The sequence below is a fragment of the Sciurus carolinensis genome, chromosome 6 (genome assembly GCF_902686445.1).
Source record: "Sciurus carolinensis chromosome 6, mSciCar1.2, whole genome shotgun sequence".
Classification (NCBI taxonomy): Eukaryota; Metazoa; Chordata; class Mammalia; order Rodentia; family Sciuridae; genus Sciurus; species Sciurus carolinensis.
The window spans coordinates 37,297,212-37,319,852 of NC_062218.1; the positions used below are offsets into that span (position 1 = coordinate 37,297,212).

General features: G+C 38.3%; 1 protein-coding gene across 8 annotated transcripts in view; it reads left to right on the forward strand.

Annotated features, from left to right (window-relative positions):
* The first annotated feature begins 590 nt into the window (after positions 1-590).
* The window catches only part of Znf131 (zinc finger protein 131), a 29,601-nt gene continuing 7,550 nt past the window's right edge, over positions 591-22,641 (forward strand). Inside the window, exons 1-6 of one of the 8 annotated variants that reach the window (XM_047556703.1) lie at positions 601-748; positions 994-1,148; positions 1,664-1,802; positions 2,842-2,943; positions 10,154-10,298; positions 20,075-20,760. In XM_047556703.1, the coding sequence (XP_047412659.1) occupies positions 1,679-1,802; positions 2,842-2,943; positions 10,154-10,298; positions 20,075-20,760 (1,057 nt within the window). In that variant the 5' untranslated portion in view covers positions 601-748; positions 994-1,148; positions 1,664-1,678. The other 7 variants (XM_047556705.1, XM_047556706.1, XM_047556707.1 and 4 more) reach the window with 7 other exon arrangements.

Genomic DNA, 22,641 nt, shown 5'->3' on the forward strand with positions numbered 1-22,641 from the left:
TTAAAGGCCACTGGCTCTCCTCCACCCCCCCAGATTACCTTGTTCTTCACGTACCATAATACTGAGAAATCAATACCCAGGCAATCACTGTTTAAAATGTTTATTTTAAACAGGCTAAGATTCAGAATGTGGAAACAAGGTGTAACTTGCCCACCGCCCGATTTCCCAGTTCCTTGAACAGTGCCTAGCACAGTGTTGACTCTCAAAACATGTCTATTGAAATAATGATTGTACTCCCTATTGTACATAGCTATTAGAGTTCTCCCCTAATCCTCATTCTCAAACTCTTTAAAAGAATTAAATCTCAACTATTGCATTCTCCTCAAAAAGCCTTTCTTAGGATGAATGAACCAGTCGCAAGTGTATGGTTGACTGTGGGTCACAGGACTCTTTAAAGGGCGGAGGGCGGAGGTGCGGAGAGCTGTAGTAAAGGCATCACGTGAGTAATTCCGTGCAGATCCAGGTCCCGAGCCTAGTAAACACGTGCACTGGCCGGCGTGAAAAGGGCGGGCATTAGGGAAACAGATCCCAGGCGGCCTGAACGTGCTCGCTCCCGTGGCCGCCTCCGCCCAGGCGTCCAGGCGAGCGCAAGTGCGTCAGCAGGACCCAGCGTAGGGAGCGCCCGGGTTCCTGCGAGGAAAATGTGGAGGGAGAGCGGTGGCTTGGGAACAGGGAAAGGTGTGGGGCGACCTGTGCTCTGGAAGGGGAGAGCACGGAAGGGGAGGAGAGAGGAAGAACCGCGAGCTAGGTAAGGCGGGCCGACCTGGGCTCGCCAGGAAAAGTGGGCGGGGTGGGGCGTGGCTGGAGCCGCCTGGGAATATAATCGTGCTGGGACTGGCGAGCAAGTGTACTCGGGAATGCGGGGTCGAAAGCTTCTGCACCTGGAGTCAATTGGGGAAGGTGGGAGGCAGAAGGGCGGCGATTGAGGGTTCTCGCTCCCGACCCAGCCAAGCCCTGCATCGGCCTAAGGCCATCGCACCTTGCTTTTCCCAGCTGGCGGCCTCTACAGCGGTGAGCGCCAAATACTCCCGGCTGGCTCCGCCCCTGCACTGAGAGGGCGGTGGGGGTGTGGCCCGCCCCTTCCTCGGTTGGCGCTCGGAAGGCGTACGCGTCAGCCGGAGCCCGACGCGGTGACGCAGTACGTCGACGTAAGTGACGCACGGGCCCGGGCCGCTCCTCCTTCCCTGAGTGAGTGCCGGCCGGGTTGGGGCGGGGGAGAAGAGGGAGGGCGGGGGAGGGAGAGGCGACCCGGGAGTCGTTGTGGGCCGCGGGCCGGACCGGGTCTTGGGGCAGCGGGAGCTCGGGCGGGGCAGAAAGGCTTGATGGGCCGTTAGAGAGCCGCCACGGCTGTCGGGTTCCCTCCCTTGCCGGATTTACGCGCCCGGGCGCCCCGAGCCTCCGGCGCTGTGCCCACCCCGCTCCAGCTCGCGTCTCCCGACTCCAATTAGGTCAGGCTCGGAGTCCCGCGGCCGCGGCTCCGGCCCGCAACGCGCGGCGACTACTGGGGCTCGCCTTTCTTTCTTCCCTCGCCTTCCTCTCTTGCCTCACCCTCCCCCCCTCTTTTCACGTTCCTGGGTTTTGTTTTTTCGTTGTTTTGTGCTTTAGGGGTTTTGTTTCCCAGCACGAGCTCATGGGTGTACATTATCATGCTCCTCTTTTGTAGAGCAACCCGACGGCCATGGAGGCTGAAGAGACGATGGAATGCCTTCAGGAGTTTCCTGAACATCATAAAATGATTCTGGACCGATTGAATGAACAACGAGAGCAGGACCGGTTTACCGATATCACCCTCATAGTTGACGGTGGGTAGGAAAGTGGTCAGAGGAGTGTCTTTGTGGCTTCAGTTCTCCCTCTCCACCACCCGCCTCCCCCCCCCCCCCAAACACACTTTTGGGGCTCCCAACCAAAGTCTACGGATGGTGTGCATTGGGACTGGAGTGCACTTGTCAGTGTTTGCTCCCATAGGCCAAACTGCAGAAAGCTGGTTGGTCAGTTGTGCTTTCAGTATAACCCGGTGTTCATCGCATTTTGACTTGCATCCTGTTAAAAGTTTTTTCATTGCACACGTGAGTGCAGGATGATGAAGCTGGGCTTATAGACTATATCTCAGAAATTTTGGTTAATACATAAAGGAGAATGTCTAAAACTGTTTGGTTCATAGTGTCCTGTTGGTAAACTGCTTTGAGAACTCCCTTACAGGAGTCATTTGGGAAGTGTGGGTTTCTAGTTATTCAAGTGGTTTTGGGTGGAGAATGTTAGAGATCCCCTTTGGGAGCCCCCCCAAATAGTTGAAGGGTTCATCAGTGTTGTCATTTTAATGGAGGCAAACCCAGACCAGTTGTCTTTCCTGTTTAGTTTGAACAGGCTTCCTAAAGCAAGTATTTTTATTATGGGTCTACCATAATTGGGTTTCCCCATGTACATTTTTAAAATATGTCCTATTATATACACATGAAACTTTATGCTTATACTTATTTTATAGTATTTCCAACTCCAAATGATCTTTTGGATTGACTTTATGTTTAGCAATTTCATTGAGTAGTATAGGCATCTCATTTCATAATTGACAATAATGGAAAGGGCTAGAAGGTTCCTTACCTAGTGTTGTAAATGGGCCTTTATAACAACCTAATTGTCTATGAAGTGAAGATTTGGCTTATGTTTAATTAAGTTTAAAATTTGCCAAGATAGCTGACCATATTCTGAGTTTAGTTCAATAACTTATACAGATACTATGTTGTGAAAAAAAGATCTATTTTATTTTTTATGATTTTATGTTTTGTAGTTTTTACATTTGATTTTTATGCATATGTTTGTTTTGTTTGTCTATTTTTCCCCCAGGACATCATTTTAAGGCCCACAAGGCAGTTTTGGCTGCTTGCAGTAAGTTCTTCTACAAATTCTTTCAGGAGTTTACTCAGGAACCTTTGGTGGAGATAGAAGGTAAGTTCTTGTTTTATATGCAGTATTCAGTGGACATAATTGATTCTTTAGCTTTTAGACTATTTAGCCTATCATGGAGAATAGGCATCAGTAATTCCTTATTGGGCAGCTAGATAGATTCTTTTGACTCTTGAGAATCCTTAACTTTGGTAACATGATCTGCCAGGAAAACTTTTAGATGGTAGATTATCGGTGAGCAATAGAAGTCTTTCCCATTGCTGAAAGCATTCACTGTCTTTTGAACCATGCATTAAAAGTATATCACCATCTTTGTTTTAGTGGGCTTATGTTTCAAATAGGCAGGGATGCTATTTTAAATTATAGGAGGGACTTTTATATTAACAAAAGCAATGATGTACTAACAGCGATATAAATGACATGCACAAGGTGAAGTGGACTGCCGTGATATGGAAGAGACTAGGAACACTGAACTCAACATTAAGAAGTTCTATAGACTAAGAGGAAAGGAATTATCAATTAGGTATTAACTTGAAACAAAAAATGAGTTTTGTAATTGTTTGACTTTTTCTGATAACTTGCCATGTGCCAAGCATTGTGCTGTGTAGTTTGTATATTATCTGAGGCTCACATGAATAATTTAAAAGTGGTTTTATTTCCAATTTATACATAGGGGACAGAGTCCAAAATGTTACTTGTCCAAGGTTGCCCAGCTAGCAAGATATTTTCTGTACTATTAATTACCATGCTTTTATCTTTTGTTGCTACTATCTCCCCCTGTTCCATATCCTGTCAAAATCCAAAACAGTAGAGCATAAATCTATTTGTGTGCATAAATACAAAATCTTAAGTTCTTTTAGGTTTTAGTTTTATATATCTTTCATATACGTATTCTTTGTTATGAATAGGTTGCCTGGGAACACCATTCCTTTAGAAAAATTCGATGCCTAGGGGAGTAAAGAAAACAAGAGTTAAGAATATCACTTTATTTTGGCATATTCCAGTTGATAAATCTGCAGCTAGATTATTTTTTTCTGTGATGGACAGAGTACAGGCATAATGGGAATCCATAGAGCTTACTAAGATGAGAATCTAGCTGTCTAGATGTGTGTTGCTACAGGGCAAGGAATCCAACAGTTGATTCATCTGATGTTTGCTAAATATCTAACCCAGGCAGGTTATTTTACCTCAATTGCCTATTTATCTTCCCATTTAAAAAGAGGTTAACAGGCTTATAATGATTAATTGAAATAACCTGTGCAGAATATCGGGCATGGTGGTTGATGCATTGTTAAAGCATAATAAATGGAAGCTATTTATAACATTAAAATACTAATTATATATTATATACTGTGCTAGAAGAATTAATGAGTAAGATGTCTCTTAATGAACTTGAACATGTGACAGCAACAGGTAAAGGACTGCAAAAAGTGTTAGAGATTGTTACTGTTTTATGGTATCACTGAGAAGGGAGAATGAGAGGATTTCAAAGAAAAGCTTACTTCTAAGCAGAATATTAAGTTTTAAAAAATAAGTGGCCTAGGCTGGAGTACTCATTGTTGGTGGAGAGAGTAGCACTGGAGTAGTAGGCTCTTTTCTGAAAACGTTATCACCTTGGGATTTTTCTCTTCTACCTCTTAGTACCTCTGTCCTCTTAAGTCCATAATATCACAGGAACAGAAGCCTTCAGTATTTCAAATGTAGACAGATGTAGCTTTAGATTTGTGCAAATTTAGTTTTAAAGAATAAATTTAGTTCAGTGTCTTCTTAAACTTTTAACTGTGGGATTGTTCTGTTAATCGAAGTCACCTGGCTATAGAGAAAGTACTCAATACATACTTAGGAAAGCTGAATTTTAGTCCTGATCTTACTATTTGTCAGTTATGTGACCTTGAATGTCTTGACTTCCTTTTTTTAATCTGTAAAATGTGTCAAATAGTTTTGTGTTATGTCATGGACACTTTGAATATTTAAAAGACTGGATGCTGTTGAAATCCTCTGGGGAACTTTTTTTTTTTTTTAAATAAGCAATGTGTCTGGTTAGGTTCAGGCTGCCCCCTGGGTTGTAGATCCAATTCCAGTTTACTTTTCCCTGGGACCTGGGTAGTAGACCATGTCATAGTACAGTTTTTAAAACCTTGGATCAGTGCAGCTCTGCAGGTGAGCTTTAGATCACATACACAGATTGAGAGGACATTTCTCCACTTCCCTCATTACCATTATTTTCTCTGTACTCAAGCTCCCAGAAGCTCCTTTTCATTGTTCGCTGACTAGAAAGCTGGGGTTTTAGCCTATGTGCTATTGTACATTTCCTGCAGGTGAATCTATTTCCTGGACAAAGAGGTGACAGAAAATGTAGAGAAATAACATGAATTCCCTCCATACTCTAAAGATCATAGTCTCTTTCCTAGTTTCCAAAGAAGAAAACTCTTAAGAGTTTAATTGGTGGCTACCAGCCACATATGTGCAGCCTCAGAAGTAGGACTTGTCCTGAGGCATAACTGAGAAAAGAAAAATTACAAGGTCTCCTTCCCTCCCCACTCCTCTCCCCCAGTATCCCTTTTCCTGGTTTTGTAGCCAAGAAGAATTTCTCTTAGTGCCTTTTTCTGTCTCCACCCACTGCTCATTTATGGGATTTGGGTTCTCAAGTCTAACCTGAAAGATGTGGGAGGAAAAATAAACCATAGGAAACTCTGCTCTTTGAGTTTTTCTCTTTCCAATCTGCTTGCTTCTATTTTCCTAATCCTTGTATATATGCTTTATGTATTCTCTGCAGGGTGTTTAGTTGTACTTAATGGACAAGATTGGGTGGAGTGTGCTTACACTTTCTCTATCTTAGCCAGAACTAGAACCTCATTTTTAAAATACAGTGACTTGTAGTGCAAATTAGTTGTACATTAGAAATACCAGGAGAGCTTTTACAAATGCCAACTCCTAAACTATAATTCCAGATCAATTAAATAGGTCTTTCAAGGGTGTGATTTTTAGGCATCTGTATTTCAATTTTCTAACTCCTTGTTTTTCACCATGTTTTCTGAGGACTAGTAATTGGTGGGGATCACCTGGGATGTTGTTAGAGCCATTGACTCAGTTTCTATCTAGACCTGCTGAATCAAGATCCTTAAATGATTCCTATGAACAGTATTGAATTCGAACTGCACTGCAGTGGGACCATTCCAATGAGTAGTCAATTTTGAGGACTACTGCCTTGTAGGCTTTTGTAGAAGCAGATGACCTGTGTTTAAAAAATCGAATTGTAAAATGCCCTTTGGGTGTCAATGCAGTACATAGAAGCTGAGCTCTCTCCCTGTTTTCTGGTTTCCTGGTGGTAAATTACCTGTGATGAGAAGCATAAATTCACCTTTGGCTTCAAAATAAACTTGTTGACCTTGAAGCCAATTGTATCCTAGTTTAGCTATGCTACTTGATTCACACCACATCCAATCTTCAACATTTATTCATTCCCTGGTTCAGAACCAAGGCTCCAGTTTTCTTCATTCTCTTTCTGCTTTTCCAGAAACCACAGATTCCCCAATTGCCTGGTTTCTCTTTGGTGGCAAATCTTAAACATCATGTCCAGATATTTTAGCCCCTGCTTTTAAAAACAAACATCCAAGTACATGTTGAGACATTGTTTTGAGTATGACTTTTCTCCCACCAATTGGAAGAATTTCCCAAGACTAGAGAAATGCCCAATACTGCCCCCCCCTTTTTTTTTTTTTTTTACTGTTTTTAAGCATTGCTGTCACGAAGAAGACTCAGATTAAGGTGTTCATATTTTCTTTAGATACTCACAGAAAAATTGTATTCTGCACATTTCCATGAGAGGAGTAAGGATTGATAAGAAAATCCATTAGTCCCAAGATTTAAAAGTTAGCAAACTAGTCCTGATAGAATAAAATATTTTCACAACTATACATTTACCACTTCAATTACCTGGGCAGGTATTATCAGTTTGGTTTAAGTTAACTAATTTAGTTTGTTGGGACAGTGTTGGGCTGGTCTCATAAGAAGCACCTGAAATGTTTATTAAAAAAAAAAAAAATGCTCATCCCAGGTGTAATTACAAAGATGGAGAACAATTCTTCTAAGTGCGCAGCTGATTCTGATCAACCAAAATCCACAAAAACAATATCCACAATTCTTTATTCAAATTCTTGGAACCCAGATGTATTTCTCACAATTCCAGATTTCAAACATTTTCTAAATGCAATGCAGCTTATGTATATTAATATTCCCAGTGGAGTCTAGGATAACATCCTGTAACCAATATTAATATTTCTGAAGCATAACATTTTAATATTTACTTAAGTGGGATAAAGACCATACATAGCCTTATGTTCAGACCAAATTTTATTGACAAACTTGTGGGGAAACTTGTTTTTAAGTAGTTTGGGAAAGTAGAGACAATAAGGATACTTATTTGAGAGATGATGAGATAAAATGTCTGTAGGCCATTTTGTCATTGATTCAGTATATGGTGGTGAATGAGAGTAATAAGCATATGTTATGAAAAATGGGGAATACAAGAATAAGAGCAGATTCCAGATGATAAGCTCCACTGTTGATTTACTGTTAGGTCTCTGTATAATGACCAACTTGAAATGATCGACAAAGATCGGGAATTACAGAAGAAAATAAGGGCCAAAGATGCTGCTTAGGCAGAAAAGAACTTATGAATCTTTTGCTGTAAAATACTGAGCAAAAAATGTTTAGGTACAAAATGTATTGAGGCTATATGAAATTCTTTATTAAACATCAGTAGTGTCATGATTTTTCACTCATTCTGTTCAAACGAATACATTAAAAAACATTAGAGATAGATGATTAATGTACAACTAACCAAGAGAAACAGTAAACATTCCGTTTTCTTTAAGGAAATTTTCCTTTGATAACTTTCTATTCCTGACTTCAAATTTTGTGTTCCTGAATGTTAATAGTGCTGGTTGTTAAATGAGAAAAATGTCTGTAGGCCATTTTTCAAGAAGCAGGTGCTCTTAATTCTTCAGTTCTTGGCATGCTGTATTAACAGTACGTGGCATGTGGGAATCTTCTCCCGATAGAGGATATCTCTTTAAAGTTTGTCAGCAGACCTTTGGACTTATACAAGAAAGCAAAGAAAGAATAACAATTCTAATGTGATATTCTTGGTAATATTAAAATCTTCTATCTAAAATAGTACAGATGCCTAATATGAATATCCCCAAGGATTCAGCAAAATCTGATTAAAAAATATTAACAAAAGTCAAGGTATGGAACTGGGAATGTAGCTCAATGATAGAACCTTACCTAGCAGGTGCAAGGTTGGAGTCCCATAATTGTGCATATGCACACAAGGGAAAGTCAAGATGTAAACTGAGAGAATAAGCAGTAATTGACCCACCTACCTTCCCATAAAATAACCAGGAGGGGTTATGTGTGTTCATGGTATAGAGAAAAAAGAGCAATTTAGGGGATTTTAGAATTATATAAAAGATTGTAGATCTATAATATATGAGATCACAGCCATTTTTCCAAACAGGAGGGAATAGTTTAAAATCTTTATCCCACCAACATCCTATTTAAAATTTTACCATAGACTTAGGAGTAGGACTATCTGGGATTGATCCTAATTTTTATCACTTAATAAATTATTTCATAGTTATTATAAGGATTCTGTTAATATTTGTATTTTGAGCCGTGCCTGATACACATAACCATCAAATGTGTGTATTTGATTAAAAATCCAAATCTCATTCTGTTTTAGGAAATACATAAACATTTGTATAAATGTCTTTTGTTGTGCTTTTAAAAAAACTTTTGGTCCAAACTCCTAAAAGACAACAAAACCTGTGTTTCACATAGGCTACTTTCATATGATAAAGAAAACATGATCAAAAGAAGGTGCAAGGAGGACCGGGGTGTGCTCAGTGGTAGAGTATTTGCCTAGCATGTATGAGGCCCTGGGTTCAATCCCTACCACAACCAAAAGCAAAAACAAAAACAGGACAAGGAAGAAATGATTGGGAAATCAAGTAAAATTAGCTTTCGATGAATCCAGTTATTTTTTTAATTTTAATTTGCTTACTTGGAAGCATGTAACTTATCAATATATTTTATGGTGCTTTTCATTGTTCACATTGCTTTCAGACATTTTAAAGATAAGTGTACTAAAGCTCAGATTATCTTGTCCCATATCACAGTTTGTGGAGGAACTGGTACTGACACTTGAAAGTTCTGACTTCCTATGTGGTACCATTTCTTTACACAAATAAAGGGTACTGCTTTAAACATTTTGTGGCTATTCCACTAATATTCTTACCATCGTCCCATAGACCATATTTAGGTGTATAAAGTAGTTGCAAAGAACATAGTGTTTTTGTGATTTGAAGTTATATATAGATGGGCTAGTTAGATTATAACTCATAATATACTTTGGAATATTTCTGCATTAACAGTAGCTTTTGGGGAACACTCCTTATCTAAACCGTAACAAAAGCTAATCCAGATTTCCACTTATATGAAGTGTCTAGAATAGTCAAATTCATAGAGTCATGGAGTGAATTGGGAGTTAGCACATGCTTGGGAGAAGATGTACAATTACTAATCAACAGGAATGTTTCAAGTAGAATAAATGCTAGGGATCTATACACCATTGTATAGTCAACAATGTATTGTGCAATTAAAATTTATTAAAGAGGATAAATCCCATAACTTTTTTAGTACAATAAAAGGTTTATTGAAGATGTGACACCCAAGAATTGGGCCTTCAAAGACCATGTGTCTAATCAAAGATAAATTGATTAAGCATTCAGGAAGGAGAGTGAGTGTTAATAAAGTCAAGGAAGCTATTAGCTTGGAATTTGACGAATAGTTTGTAGTTTGAAATTTGAAAAGGTAAATAGAAAAATAATGTGAAGGGTCTTGAAATAAATGTAGAGAGGTACTGAACTTTATTTACTAAGCTATGGAATGCCATTAAAGATTTTGGAGTTGAGTTGTTGCAACTGTAATCTGCCTGGTAAGAAATGCAGCATGTCTGACATTTATTAGCCAATTCATATTTGCCTTCAGCAATCTTTGGGAAAGATCTTAAAGTAGTTTACTAGGTAATGCTGGAATGTGGCTATCATATAAATTATGCTATTAATGAGAATTCTTCTTGGAAATTTTAAAAATAACAATGAGTAATCAAATTACAAGCACTTTTTTCTTTATATATTATAAGATTTGAATTAATGTGAATACGTACTAATAATTATCTTTTTTACAGGTGTTAGTAAAATGGCCTTTCGTCACTTAATTGAGTTCACATATACAGCAAAATTAATGATACAAGGAGAAGAAGAAGCCAATGACGTATGGAAAGCAGCAGAATTTCTACAAATGCTAGAAGCTATCAAAGCCCTTGAAGTCAGGTAATTATTTCTTTAGTGTGGTACAGATAGTTACATTCAGGCATGTTCACCCTATTAGTCAAAAATTTGTAGTATGTGTCATGACATTAAAGAACTGACATTTCAAAATTAAGGATATTTAAGGATTTATAAAATTCTTCTTAGATACTGATTGTTCTTTTACTTGCATCTGATCTTTCTGTTCTTGCTTGAAAACTGCTACAAATTAAAGTAATATTTTTGGTAAAGGAAGTTTAGGCACCCCTTTGCAGAGTTCTCCAAGTCCCTATAAACCGTTTGTTGATTCTAATTGTGAATTACTCATCTCATGCTATATTCTATAAAGGGTTTGGCTTACAAAGGCTAACATAGTACTGTTTAAAAATCAGTGAGAAAATTGGTGAAGATGAAATAAATAGATCAGGCTAGGGTAAGGAGATAATCGGTCAGATTAAATTGTAACACAAATGCATTCCATTTTAAGTTTGTACACTTGCTATGTGGGCTACATCTAGCTCTGAGTTCTGAAACACAATGCAAAGAAAAAAATAATTCAGTTACATTATTCATTATTTAAGAATCATAACATCAGTTGCTCTAAGGAGTCATTCCTAGTATTAAAACATAAAATTCCTCCTAGGAGATATTAAGATAACATTAAAGAATATAATGAGCAAAGACCTTAACATCTTCACATAATGAATAGGAGCAATCTAAGATAATATACTGGCTAAGAATAAGAGCTCTGGAGTCATTTTCCCTGATTTAATATCCAATTTCTACCATAGTGAGTGGCCTTAATTGTCCATAAATACCATTTCTTTTAATTAGTTTGAAGACAATTTAAGATTACTCTTTTTCTGACAAGGTCTTGGTGAGTATAGCACCTGAACATAGCAGGTGTTCAATAAAATTTGTGAATGGATAGACGGTTGCTTGTGTGCCAGTCAAAACCAGATTAGTACTCTCCTATAAAGGGAACTAAACTTGGTAGCAAAATAGAGGTATGTGCCTGATTAGGACATCCCTTCTCAAAATGAAGGTAGATTAAAAGGAATGTAAATGGATGGGTCAATATCAGATTTGTGGTTACATCTTTAAGGAAAACCTTCTGAAAAAAATGTTTTGTGTGGCCTCTGCTGCTCATGATTGTGAGTACTTAGTTCACTATAGGGAAAGTTCTTGGCAGCAGAATAGGGGAACATATTCTGTAACAGTGGCCTAGGTTGAATTTGGGAGACATTTAATGAAGTTCACATGCATAGTCTTTGGAAGATGAAGGTAAGAACAGTTGGGTATTCATATTGTATAGCTTATTTGGAACCTTTTAGAGGATTTATTATAAGATTGGAACCCTTATATTATGACCATGTGTGCTGTTCAGTATAAATACAGTAACATGTTGAATTGTTTCTTGAACCAGATAGACATACATGCAGTACACTCTGACCAGTTCTTTTGAAAACAGAGACAAGAATATTTACATATTGCATGTTATACAAATATATTGTCTGAACTTCTACAGGGGAGAGTGTCTTAAGTTTTTTCTTTCTGTGTGTGATGAGCTACATTTCCTCATTTCATTGCATGTCTTGTAAATTTTTTGGTTAAATATTTTAGATTTTAAATAATGTGTCAGGGCTGGTATTAGGACCCCTACCCCTGCCACCCACACAGTTTGTTGCTGTGTGTATTTAGTGATTTTCCTGTACTAAATCTGTCAAGTCTGTGTTCTTTGAATTATCTGCTAAATTAGCTTACTGGCCAGCTGATGATTGGACAAGGATTTCCTTAAATGCCTGGAACCAATAAGTCTTGACACCTTTGCTGAAGTGCTCTATGTATTGGGGCACACCATCAGTGTTTCCTTACACAGTTTACAACTCAGCTTTAGCCTTACTTTCTGAGTGCATAGAATTGCAAGATGAAATAGAAGAACTTTCGGCCTCCTCAGGTCTTTTTTGAGCAGGCTCCCGGCCTTGTGCTTGTGTGTGACCATCTATGTTCCCTATAAAAAGAGCTTTTCAAAGTTCCCTGTGGACATCTTATTTCCCCATCTGTTTCCTTTTAAGTTTTTGGTTAACTTCTTGGTAGCCCCAGTTGCTAATGCCACCTCATTAGCTGCAGTGGTAAGCAATCACTGTTGATTGTCTTTTATAAATGACCAATTAGGGCTATTTGAAGAATAAGCTCTGAGTGAGATCAAATCTCTAAATATTGTTATCCTGTTCTAGATCTTTCCTTTGAATTACTATGTGTAAAGCACTTAAAACAGTGTCTGCCACATAATGATACTATTATGCATATGCTCTATTCTTTGCTTGGAATGCCTTCTCCCTGCTTGTTCATTGACAGAATCTTATTCATCTTTCTAGTCTCAGTCCCAAGCCAGCCACTTGTTTTCTAAAGCCCTGCATGACTGCTCCAAGCAGGTTGACTTGGATACTTCCATAGTTTTACTTTATCTTTTTACATTCTCCGCTTAAGCAGTAATCCTATTATTGTCCTTACATTATCCCATTAGACTTCAACTGGTTTGAGGCAGGAGTTAGGCATTTTCATCTTCAGGAGGTATTCGGATGAGTTTGAAAAGTTACCAAATAAAATTATGTCTCTCAGACTACCCATTCGTCAGGCTTTTTTCCTTTGCTTCTTTTAGGAGCCTCTAAAACCTCTTCTTCCCTGGCCATTCAGCTCTTGCTTGGCCATTTATTTTTGGTTACAAGCTTACCTATCCCATTTTACAAAAGTTGGGTAGCAGCACTTTTGTTATTCTTTCATTATTTCTGAAGCATGGATATGGGTTGTTCACCAAGTTATATTTATCATTAAAATGAACATAAGAAGTCTGATGAAGAATTAATTTACAATTTACCTCAACACTTGTACTTAAACAGAACGTAACCATACTGCTTCATTATCAGAAGCATGTTTTCTCATTTTAACATTGTTTAATTAGGGATGACTCTTTAAAGTGAGTGGCCAGGTCATAGTCATAGCTTAGTTTTAATTAAATTGTAATTATTTATATTGTTGATACCATGCAAGTTGAGTTTGATTTAAAATGTCTTCTGAATGATTTATACTGATTTGATGTTAAAAACTTATTAAGGAATTGGAGCATTCCAAAGTGGGCCATTAATTTCATATTAACAGTAATATTTGTCATCAGAGGAATGACCACAAAATCAATAACTGAGGGTCATATGGATCCTTAAAAATGAAGACACCGATTTAACAGGCCCAGCATAGCAAAAGACAAAGATTTAACAGGCTAATTCATGAACAAAAATTTGTAGTTAAGTTGACTATGGAAAGGAACCCTGTTAAAGATTATTGTGTAACCCTTCTGCAGATACAGAAGGTGCATGAAGTGCTCTTATATTTGCAATATGGGATTAATTTTGGAATATAGTGTAAACTTTTTGAATGACACTGAAAAACATTCTAGGGCCTTATTTTGCTTTTCTGGAATTGCTTAATTGTTTATTTAAAACTGTATGAGAAGGCTCCTGGTATTTGTTACAAAGCACCAGTTGCCACATAGATTTTCTTTTCTTCCCTGACCTCTTGAAGTATAATTTACATGTAGTAACCATTTGCCCATTTTAATTGTAGAATTTGAATTTTGTCATTTTTGTTTTGGGTTTTTTTGTTTTGTTTCTTTTTGTTGTTGTTGTTTTGTTTTTTTAATTAGGGACTGAAACCAGAGGCACTTTACCACTGAGCCACATCCCCAGCCCCCACTCCCCCCTTTTTTTCATTTTTGGAGAGGGTCTTGCTAAGTTGCTGAGGTTGGCCTTGAATTTGTAATCCTGCCTCAGCCTCTCAAGGCACTGGGACTCCAGGTGTGTGCCACCTCATCTGGCTAAATTTTGTTTTTTTGTGTATAGTGGTGTAACTACTACCACAATCAAGACGCAAGAAACATTTCCATCACCCTGGAAGGTTTACTGATGACTCTATTTGATCTTGGTACCACAAATCTGATTTTTACTATAGTTTTACCTTATTTAAAATGCCATATAAATGACCTACATTGTGTAGTCTTTCACATTTGATCGTTTTCCTATAACATTGTACTTCAGAGATTTTACCCCTTTTCATTACTGAGTAGTAGCCATACTCAGTATAATCAGGCTTTTTCATTTTAGCCATGCTGGTGGTGGGGGTATAGTTGTTTTAGTTCGCATTTTCCTAATGACTAACGGTGTTGAGCATTTTTTAATGTGCATTTTTTCCATCTGTATATATTCCTTGTCAAGATTCAAATCAGATCAGTTCTGTTCAGATCTTTTGCCCACTTTTAAAATTATCTTCAAGAACTCTGAGGGATCTTAAAATTTTATCCTATTTGCAAACTAATAGGTTGACCAGCAGTTTCAGCACATTACATGAAGCTTGATTCAAAGAAAAAGGACTTGATTACTTTTTATAGCATTGGAAACTGTGGATTCCATGTTTCTATGTTTTCTTTTCTGCTCCTGCCCCAAGTCCCATAGGGATTACACAGGGCCTAGGTGTGTGCTGTGCTCAGTGGTTTGCATTATATAGTTGCAGTTCAGTTCCTGAACTTTAAGAAACCCAAATCTCTCATAATTAGCTGCAAGCAAACCTGCCTGACCTTTGTCCTAGAGAGCACATTATCTTTATTATACTGGATGATAAATAAACCTACCTAAACTCTGGAAGAAGACAGGCTTTATCTTTTAAAGCAATATCTATATAAGCGATCTTGAATTGTTCATCCAAAATAAAAGGCTCTCAGTGCCTTTGTTTATAAGACATGCAAACAGGAGGGATCCATGGACAGTTGTCTCCTAATCGTATTTTCATTTCCATATGATTTTGACATCTGATAAAATTTTCCATGACAATACCACTTCATTGGTCACTCTTGATTAAATCTACCAGTAGGAACTGGAGCCTGATTTATTCAGTATTTCTCATACTGGATTTAAGGCTACTATTAATAAAATTTCAATAGGTAGGATGTGACCACTCTGCAGTACTGATCTTAATGGAACCCATCCATCCAAGGTCTGCTCTACAATCAGATAATGGAGCAAATCCTTAGAAAGATGACCTCCTTTAGTTTCTGTGTTGACTTTACAACTTAGCCCCAGGCTTAGTGTAACAAGATGCTTTAGCCGTCATCCACTGCATTGTCACACAAGGAAAAAGTCTAGGGCAAGTCCATCATCCATAATAACCCTTGCCAGTGATTTGAAACTGACATGAGTGCCTTCCAGAGTCCAAGTGTTATCATTGATCACATCAGACTCAGATTTTTGCCACCGTTTTAATTAGACAACTCCTATGGAAGGGAACCCTGCCCACAGGACATGCATAAGTAAGTCAGTTATTCCTCCCGTAAGCTTTCCCTTGGGAGCTTCTAACCAGCAGCAGCCTAATCTTGGAAAGATTTCCAGTCATCTGAGGGCTACTTGGTTTTCTTTAAACATTTTCTGGTCCCTTGTATCCACTTCTGATATATAAGTCATCATGTTTTGGAAAGGGAAGGAAAGTAGTATCTAGCTTCTATACAAGAAGTACAGTCCCTGGGCTACTTAGGAGTCATGGAAAGGAGGAAGTATTGTTTATAATTATAACCTTCATCATTCAGGGGCACGTACTGACATTACCTCCAGTGTAGTCTCCCCCTTTTCTCACTTCACTTAGAATGATTGAATCTTATAGTTCTTGGAGAAACTGATGGCAGTCAGTTCAGACTTTCCTACTTACTACAAGCACTTGCACACCAGCTGAGTGGTAGTTGTTTACTTCATGGACTCTTGTCAGCTATGAGAATGATAGTGAGGCAAAAACTTGGTGTTTGGCCTGGAAGGAGCAGAAGTTTGGCTATCCCTAGGTGGTTTTAAAGGACTTCTGATAAAGTTAAGGGAATTGATGATCAAATCATAATCAGAACCCTCTGATGAGAGGTGGCAGACTCAGCATCATTTTAAAGATGCTTGTAGTAGTTGGGGAGAGCTGCATCAGAGCATTTTCTTTCATTGGTTCATTGGTAGGGGTTTAGGGGTGGTTCTGATAGATCATTAATGTTCCTTCTTTACCCATACCTGCTGGGATCTAAGATGTTCTCTCCCAGGGTGCCCAGGTAATTGCTCTCCCTCTGCCTCCACAAAAATCATTGTGTCCCATTCTGGTAGCTGTAACTTCACTTCTTTCTAGCAATCCCCTCCTCTTACCCAGACCTTCCATCTGGCGTGCTCTAGGCCATTTTTGTAGAACTTAGAGACCTGTTTTGTTTCTTTGGCTCATGTGGGCCATTATAAGTGTACTTGGCTAGTAGTGTTTTCAGCCAAGTGGTCAATATTCTTATGATAAAAGATGAAGTCAGTTCAGTAAGAGAATCCAGATGACTGAACTGGAATTAAGTTTGAATCGTTTAAACCAGGCTGTCACCTGAAGGGTTGCTCTTGGGGGGGCGGGGGGGAGGATGTTGTCCAAGAATGTTCAGGGCTGAATCCTAAATTTTCTAGTTAGCTTTAAAAAGCTTCCTACCCCTTTTTGTCTTCATCATTACCCAGGAAGCAGCTGAAAAGAGATGATCCCTTTCTGTGAACAACTAAATTTGATTACCAAACTGCCTTACCCAGATTTTTTGGTCAAGGAGTTGGTGAGGGAAACAGTCAGAAATCTTTTTGAATCAGTGTTTTGAGAAGGCCATTATAAATGCTCCATAATATCAGTATCTCTTGATGGTAGAGAGAGAAGTCCATCAATACCTTTACTGTTAGTTATTAGCCTATTATTGAGTAGTGTTTGTGGTTAAAAACTGCAGGACTCGGGGACTGATGGTGATCCAAAAAGTTGAACAGATGACATTGATTAATTTCAGAGGCTACAATGTATGGCCTGAACTAGCTGATCAGACCACAGTAGCAACAGTGTAAGCTGAAAACTTAACAGTGGTTAACTGTGCACCACTGAGAACCTGGAGATGGAGCCAAAGGTCTGGTATAGTCAGTCTGCAAGTACCAGAGACAAAACCATGTGATGTGGCTTCTTCAATGTGAGAGAGAGGGCAACTCTTGGTAGGTGTCACAAGTGTATCATACAGTGACAACGTTCTAAATTGGGAACAGGGTCTTTTATTTGTGCTCAGTGCATGATGGTAGACGTGTTAGCACATCTAGAACAAATCAGATCTAGGCATTTATGGTGACAGTGTGGGTGCAGGTGTGATTAGCAGTTTGATTCCACTTGGTCATGTTAGAGAATAGTCCTTTATATAGACATCAAAATAAGTGACCCAGATTAAGAATGGGGAATATTGACCAGAGCTATGAGGACAGTCTGAATTTCTACCTAGGCAAAGCCACTGTGTCTACTTTTAGTTTTCATGGTTCTGAGGTTGAACACCTTCAGCAACCCAGTGAACACCATCAGGTTTCAGCTTAGCTAAATCATCAGTGAATCAAGGACCCCATTAACCTGTTGGCTTTACTTTGGGCAACAGAGAAGGTGAGCTACCACTTTTTCTTATAAAGCCAAAATACAAACTGACTGCTTTCTTTTTTTTTTTTTTTTTTTTTTTTTTGCAGTGCTGGGGATTGAATTCAGGGCCTTAGTGCTCACAAGGTGAGCACTCTACCAACTGTTCATCTCGCCAGCCCTGCTTTCTTAAATATACCCTAACATTTGACAAATGACACTTGTTGGGTACTTCTCACCTTATTAATCATGAAGTCTGAGTTGACTCATTCCCCACAAAGGGAATATCAGGCTAGATAACATCAAGGCATCATTCAGTAAGAGTTCAATAGCAAGCTCTTGGCATATATGTATAGTTTTTTTTTTTTTTTTTTTTTTTCCCAGTGCTGGGTATTGAACCCAGGGCTTGTGCTTTCAAGGCAAGCACTCTACCAACTGAGCTACATCCCTAGCCCTCATTGCATCTTTTCAAAGGGAATGTACCTTGTAGCTATGTCCCGGGCCAGGTCTAAAACCCAGAGAATAACTTTTGTGTGAATGGTTCTTCCCATTACCAGAAACTCGTAATTATAAAAAGATTGGTCTCTAGACTTGTAGCTTCAGAATTTTGGAACCCCAAAGGTAAGAAATGTGCTGTAGTTTGATGGACAACTTCCAGTGCAATCTTTTGGTTGGAACCCTACTTAAAGGATGTTGATTTGCAAATTAGCTGATAAAAAGAAGAAAGCAGGGCTGGGGTTGTGGCTCAGTGGTAGAGTGTTTGCCTAGCATGTGTGAAGCACTGGGTTTGAGTCTCAGCACCGCATATGAATAAAAATAAAGGTCCATCAACAACTAAAAATATATTTAAAAATAATTTAAAAAGAAGAAGAAAGCAGAATGCCTAAGCACATACTGTCTCCAGTACCCAAAAAGCTCAATAGGATAGTGAACCTCATTGGTGGGAAGAGGGGAGGTGAAGAAACGGTTTTTCCTTGACTGTTGGAGAAATTGAGCATTGTGAACCTACCTAAATACATCCAAAAGACTTTATTATGTAAGTAGCCCCCTAAATTTTGTTGGGGCTTATCAGCAACCCTTGACTGTTGAGACTGACACTTCTGACTTGCCAATCAACAGGACATCATCAGTATAACAAAAACAAACTTTAGACATCAGGATAGAGATGCTCCACTAAATTCTGACCCTACCACTATCAGTAAACATCAGGGAGGTTTGTTTTCACTGTCATTCTCTCTCTTCTCTACTTAAAGCTCTTTTCAGTTATGGTGATTCCCTCTGGTGCTTATGGGATAGGGAAGTGTAAATGCACTACCTACTGTACGTTCAGATGCTGAAGTACGGAAATAGCAGTTTGTAGAATCAACCCTACCCCCAGGTCAGGAGAGCTTCCTATCCTGCTCTGAATCATGCCCACACCCCATCAGTTGAATACAGGTGCCTTTTCTCCCTCAGGAACCAGGTAGGTTGAAAGTTTGAGTTCTTCACGTTACTGATTTTCTCCCAACATACTTGGATGAGTATATATTGACAGTAGCTCCCTTTGAGAATAGGAAGACTTTGACTCTACCCTTAATTTTCTTTCTCCTTAAAAGCAGTTGAAGGTAGAGGGGAAAGGAGAGAGAGAAGTCATGGAGGGAGAAAGTGACTTTGTGTCAATAAGTAAGGCACATTTCCTTTTGGTTTCAAGCAACACAGAAGGTGCATGTGGTTCAGCAAAACAAATCTCCAGTGTTTTCAGCCCCTTCCTAAAACCTCAAGGTTATCACTTCTGACATGGTCTGTTTCAGCTGTAAGAACTCCTTATTTCATCAGCCTCCTCCCTTGTTGCTTTCCAGTTGGAATTTTAGGGTCCATGCCTTTTGGCTTGATAGAGTACTCCTTAATCCTATACATTTGCTGCCCCATTGTCATGATATCATCTCTTAAATTTTTGCCTAGTTTTAACATAAAAGTTTAAGGATTTTCAGTGGCCCTGTAATTGATTTTCTACTGCCTACCCCCCACCCCCAAAATTTTATAGTTCAGTAGTTTAGTACTTACATTTGCACCACCATTAAAAGATTATCTTTTCTTCTTTAAATTACTTTGAAACCTTCTTTAAAGTTTATTCTGTAAGAGGGGCTCTATTTCTGGACTTTATTCCGTTTCATTAATCTTCATAGTTGTGCTTTCACCAGTGTCATTATCTTCATTGCTGTAGCTTTATAGGAACTCTTGAAACTTCCAATTTTGTTTTCTGCCTTCCCATGTGAAGGTTGTTATCAGTTTCTTCAAAAAAGCCTGCTGAGATTTTAATCTTCTGTATTTTTTTATTCATACATTATATATTTCAGAAACAAAGAAAACTCAGCTCCATTAGAGGAAAATACCACAGGAAAAAATGAGGCCAAAAAAAGAAAGATTGCAGAAACTTCAAATGTTATCACTGAGTCATTGCCATCTGCAGAATCAGAGCCTGTTGAAATTGAGGTAGAGATCGCTGAAGGCACAATTGAAGTGGAAGATGAAGGCATGGAAACATTAGAGGAAGTGGCTTCTGCCAAGCAGTCCATAAAGTACATACAGAGCACAGGTTCCTCTGATGATTCTGCTCTAGCATTGTTGGCAGATATTACCAGCAAGTACCGTCAAGGTGATAGAAAAGGGCAGATTAAAGAAGAAGATGGCTGTGCATCTGACCCCATAAGCAAACAGGTAGAAGGTATTGAAATTGTGGAACTTCAGCTGTCACATGTGAAGGACTTGTTCCATTGTGAGAAATGTAACCGTTCATTTAAATTGTTTTACCATTTTAAGGAACACATGAAATCACACTCTACTGAGAGTTTCAAGTGTGAAATATGCAATAAAAGGTACCTTCGAGAGAGCGCATGGAAACAGCACCTAAATTGTTACCACCTTGAAGAAGGTGGAGTCAGTAAGAAGCAAAGAACTGGGAAAAAAATTCATATATGTCAGTACTGTGAGAAACAGTTTGACCACTTTGGACATTTTAAAGAGCATCTTCGAAAACATACAGGTAATTAGCAAATACTTTATGTTAAAAGTGTATTTATTCCACATTAATGTAAAATCTGAATGTCTAAAATAGTGCCACAAAAACTCACTCTTGTCTTTTCTAATGTGCAGGCTGAACACACATTGCATTTACAGTATTATTTTGTTGAAATATTTAAGTGCAAATCATTATCAACTTTGAAAGTGTTTGTCCCTCTTAGGCCTTACCAATTTTTATATTTTTCTAAGAAATATGTAACACATTGTGATTTGCTTAGGATCTTAAATTATTAAATTCTAATTATAGCGGGATTTTATTGTTCCTGTTTTTACATTTTTCATGTTGATGTGTTACATAGATAAGCACATTTACAAGCAGTCTCTGACACGTTTATACTTTTTTGCATACATTTAGTTATGTTTTGGCCCAGTAGATAGACAATATACCATCTCCCTTTACATCTCAGCAACAAACGTGTCAGGACTGGTGGATAGCCAGGGAACCAAGAAGGGTGGTATCTTCATACTATTTCTTCTCCTAGGAGCTATCCTGTGCCTATAGCACAGGTTCCATGAAGGTCTGTTTAAGGCCCTGTGGCTCTCACAGTTCTATATTTGCTTGTTCTCCTGACTGATTCACTGTCCTTGTTTCTACTCCCCAAGCTTTTCCTTGCAAGGTCTCCTGGACTACGCATAGGACCTGCCACCAATAGCTCGAAACTCAGATAGTCCTTAAGCTCACTGTAACAAGTGAGTGCCGGGTATCAGGCTTCTGAACACTTGTTCCCAAGTCCTCATTACAGGTAGTGATCAGGGCCGTTTTTCAGATTGTCGATATGGTGAATACATCGTAGGTACACTACACTATTAAAAATCTTTCTTTTTGATGCTAGAGTTTGGAGAAAACTTGTGGCAAAGTATTTTTATAGATCCCTTGCTGTGCAGAATCACTTGCTAATATTAGTTGAAATTGAGAAACCATACGGATAATGTGATATCCTTACCGTCTAAATTCTCATTGTCAGTTTTTGGGAACTAAATAAGTATAGGAGTAGAGAGTGGTAAGGGAATGTAATGTTTAAGGCTCAGTAGTTATGTTTTGGCCCAGTAGATAGGCAATATACCATCTCCCTTTCACATCTCAGCATTTAAGAGATAGTTTGGGTAATTAATATGCAGTAAATTTTTATGGGAATCAAATCTGATTTCAGACTTGTATATTTTACAATCTGACTATAATTTTATTTTATTTATTTATTTAGGTCCTTCACAAATATCCATCTGTTCTTTGGGTCTCTTGTTGAACATTTTTGTGATAACTGGGTTAATTTTACAAAAGGATTAACATATCACCAGAACAGTAAACAGTCATTAGTATGTAACCAGTTAACTTTGATAGGGGTTCCATCATACCAACAGAGGACCAGTTACTTTTATATTACTTTCTAGGACTATGAAATTTGATAACAGGGCAAGACAAACTATTTTAGAAATTATTTTTAAAATGTGCTTTTTTATTTTGGATTGAATAGAATATAGGTTATGTTTCTTTGCTTTCAAAATGATGCGAGATAAAGTAGCTTAATTAATCTTACTAGTTATTAGAATATATAGAACCACATGTCCACTGTAGGGTCAGTTTAGCACATAAAGCAAACTGAACTTTGTCATTTAACTTCAGATACTCTACTAGTAATTGGTGACTTGGTAGTTGTAGGAAAGTGACTGATGGTTTAGTGAATTTGAGAAGAGTGTAAGTAAGCAGTTTTAAATTGTGTTTAAGTTAATAAAGAATGGATCACTTTTCCCTTTCAACAAATTTTTTCTTGTAACCAACTAAGTACAAAAATTGGAGGCAATCCTGTCCCAACACACAATACACCCCAACTCATTTTCATATTTT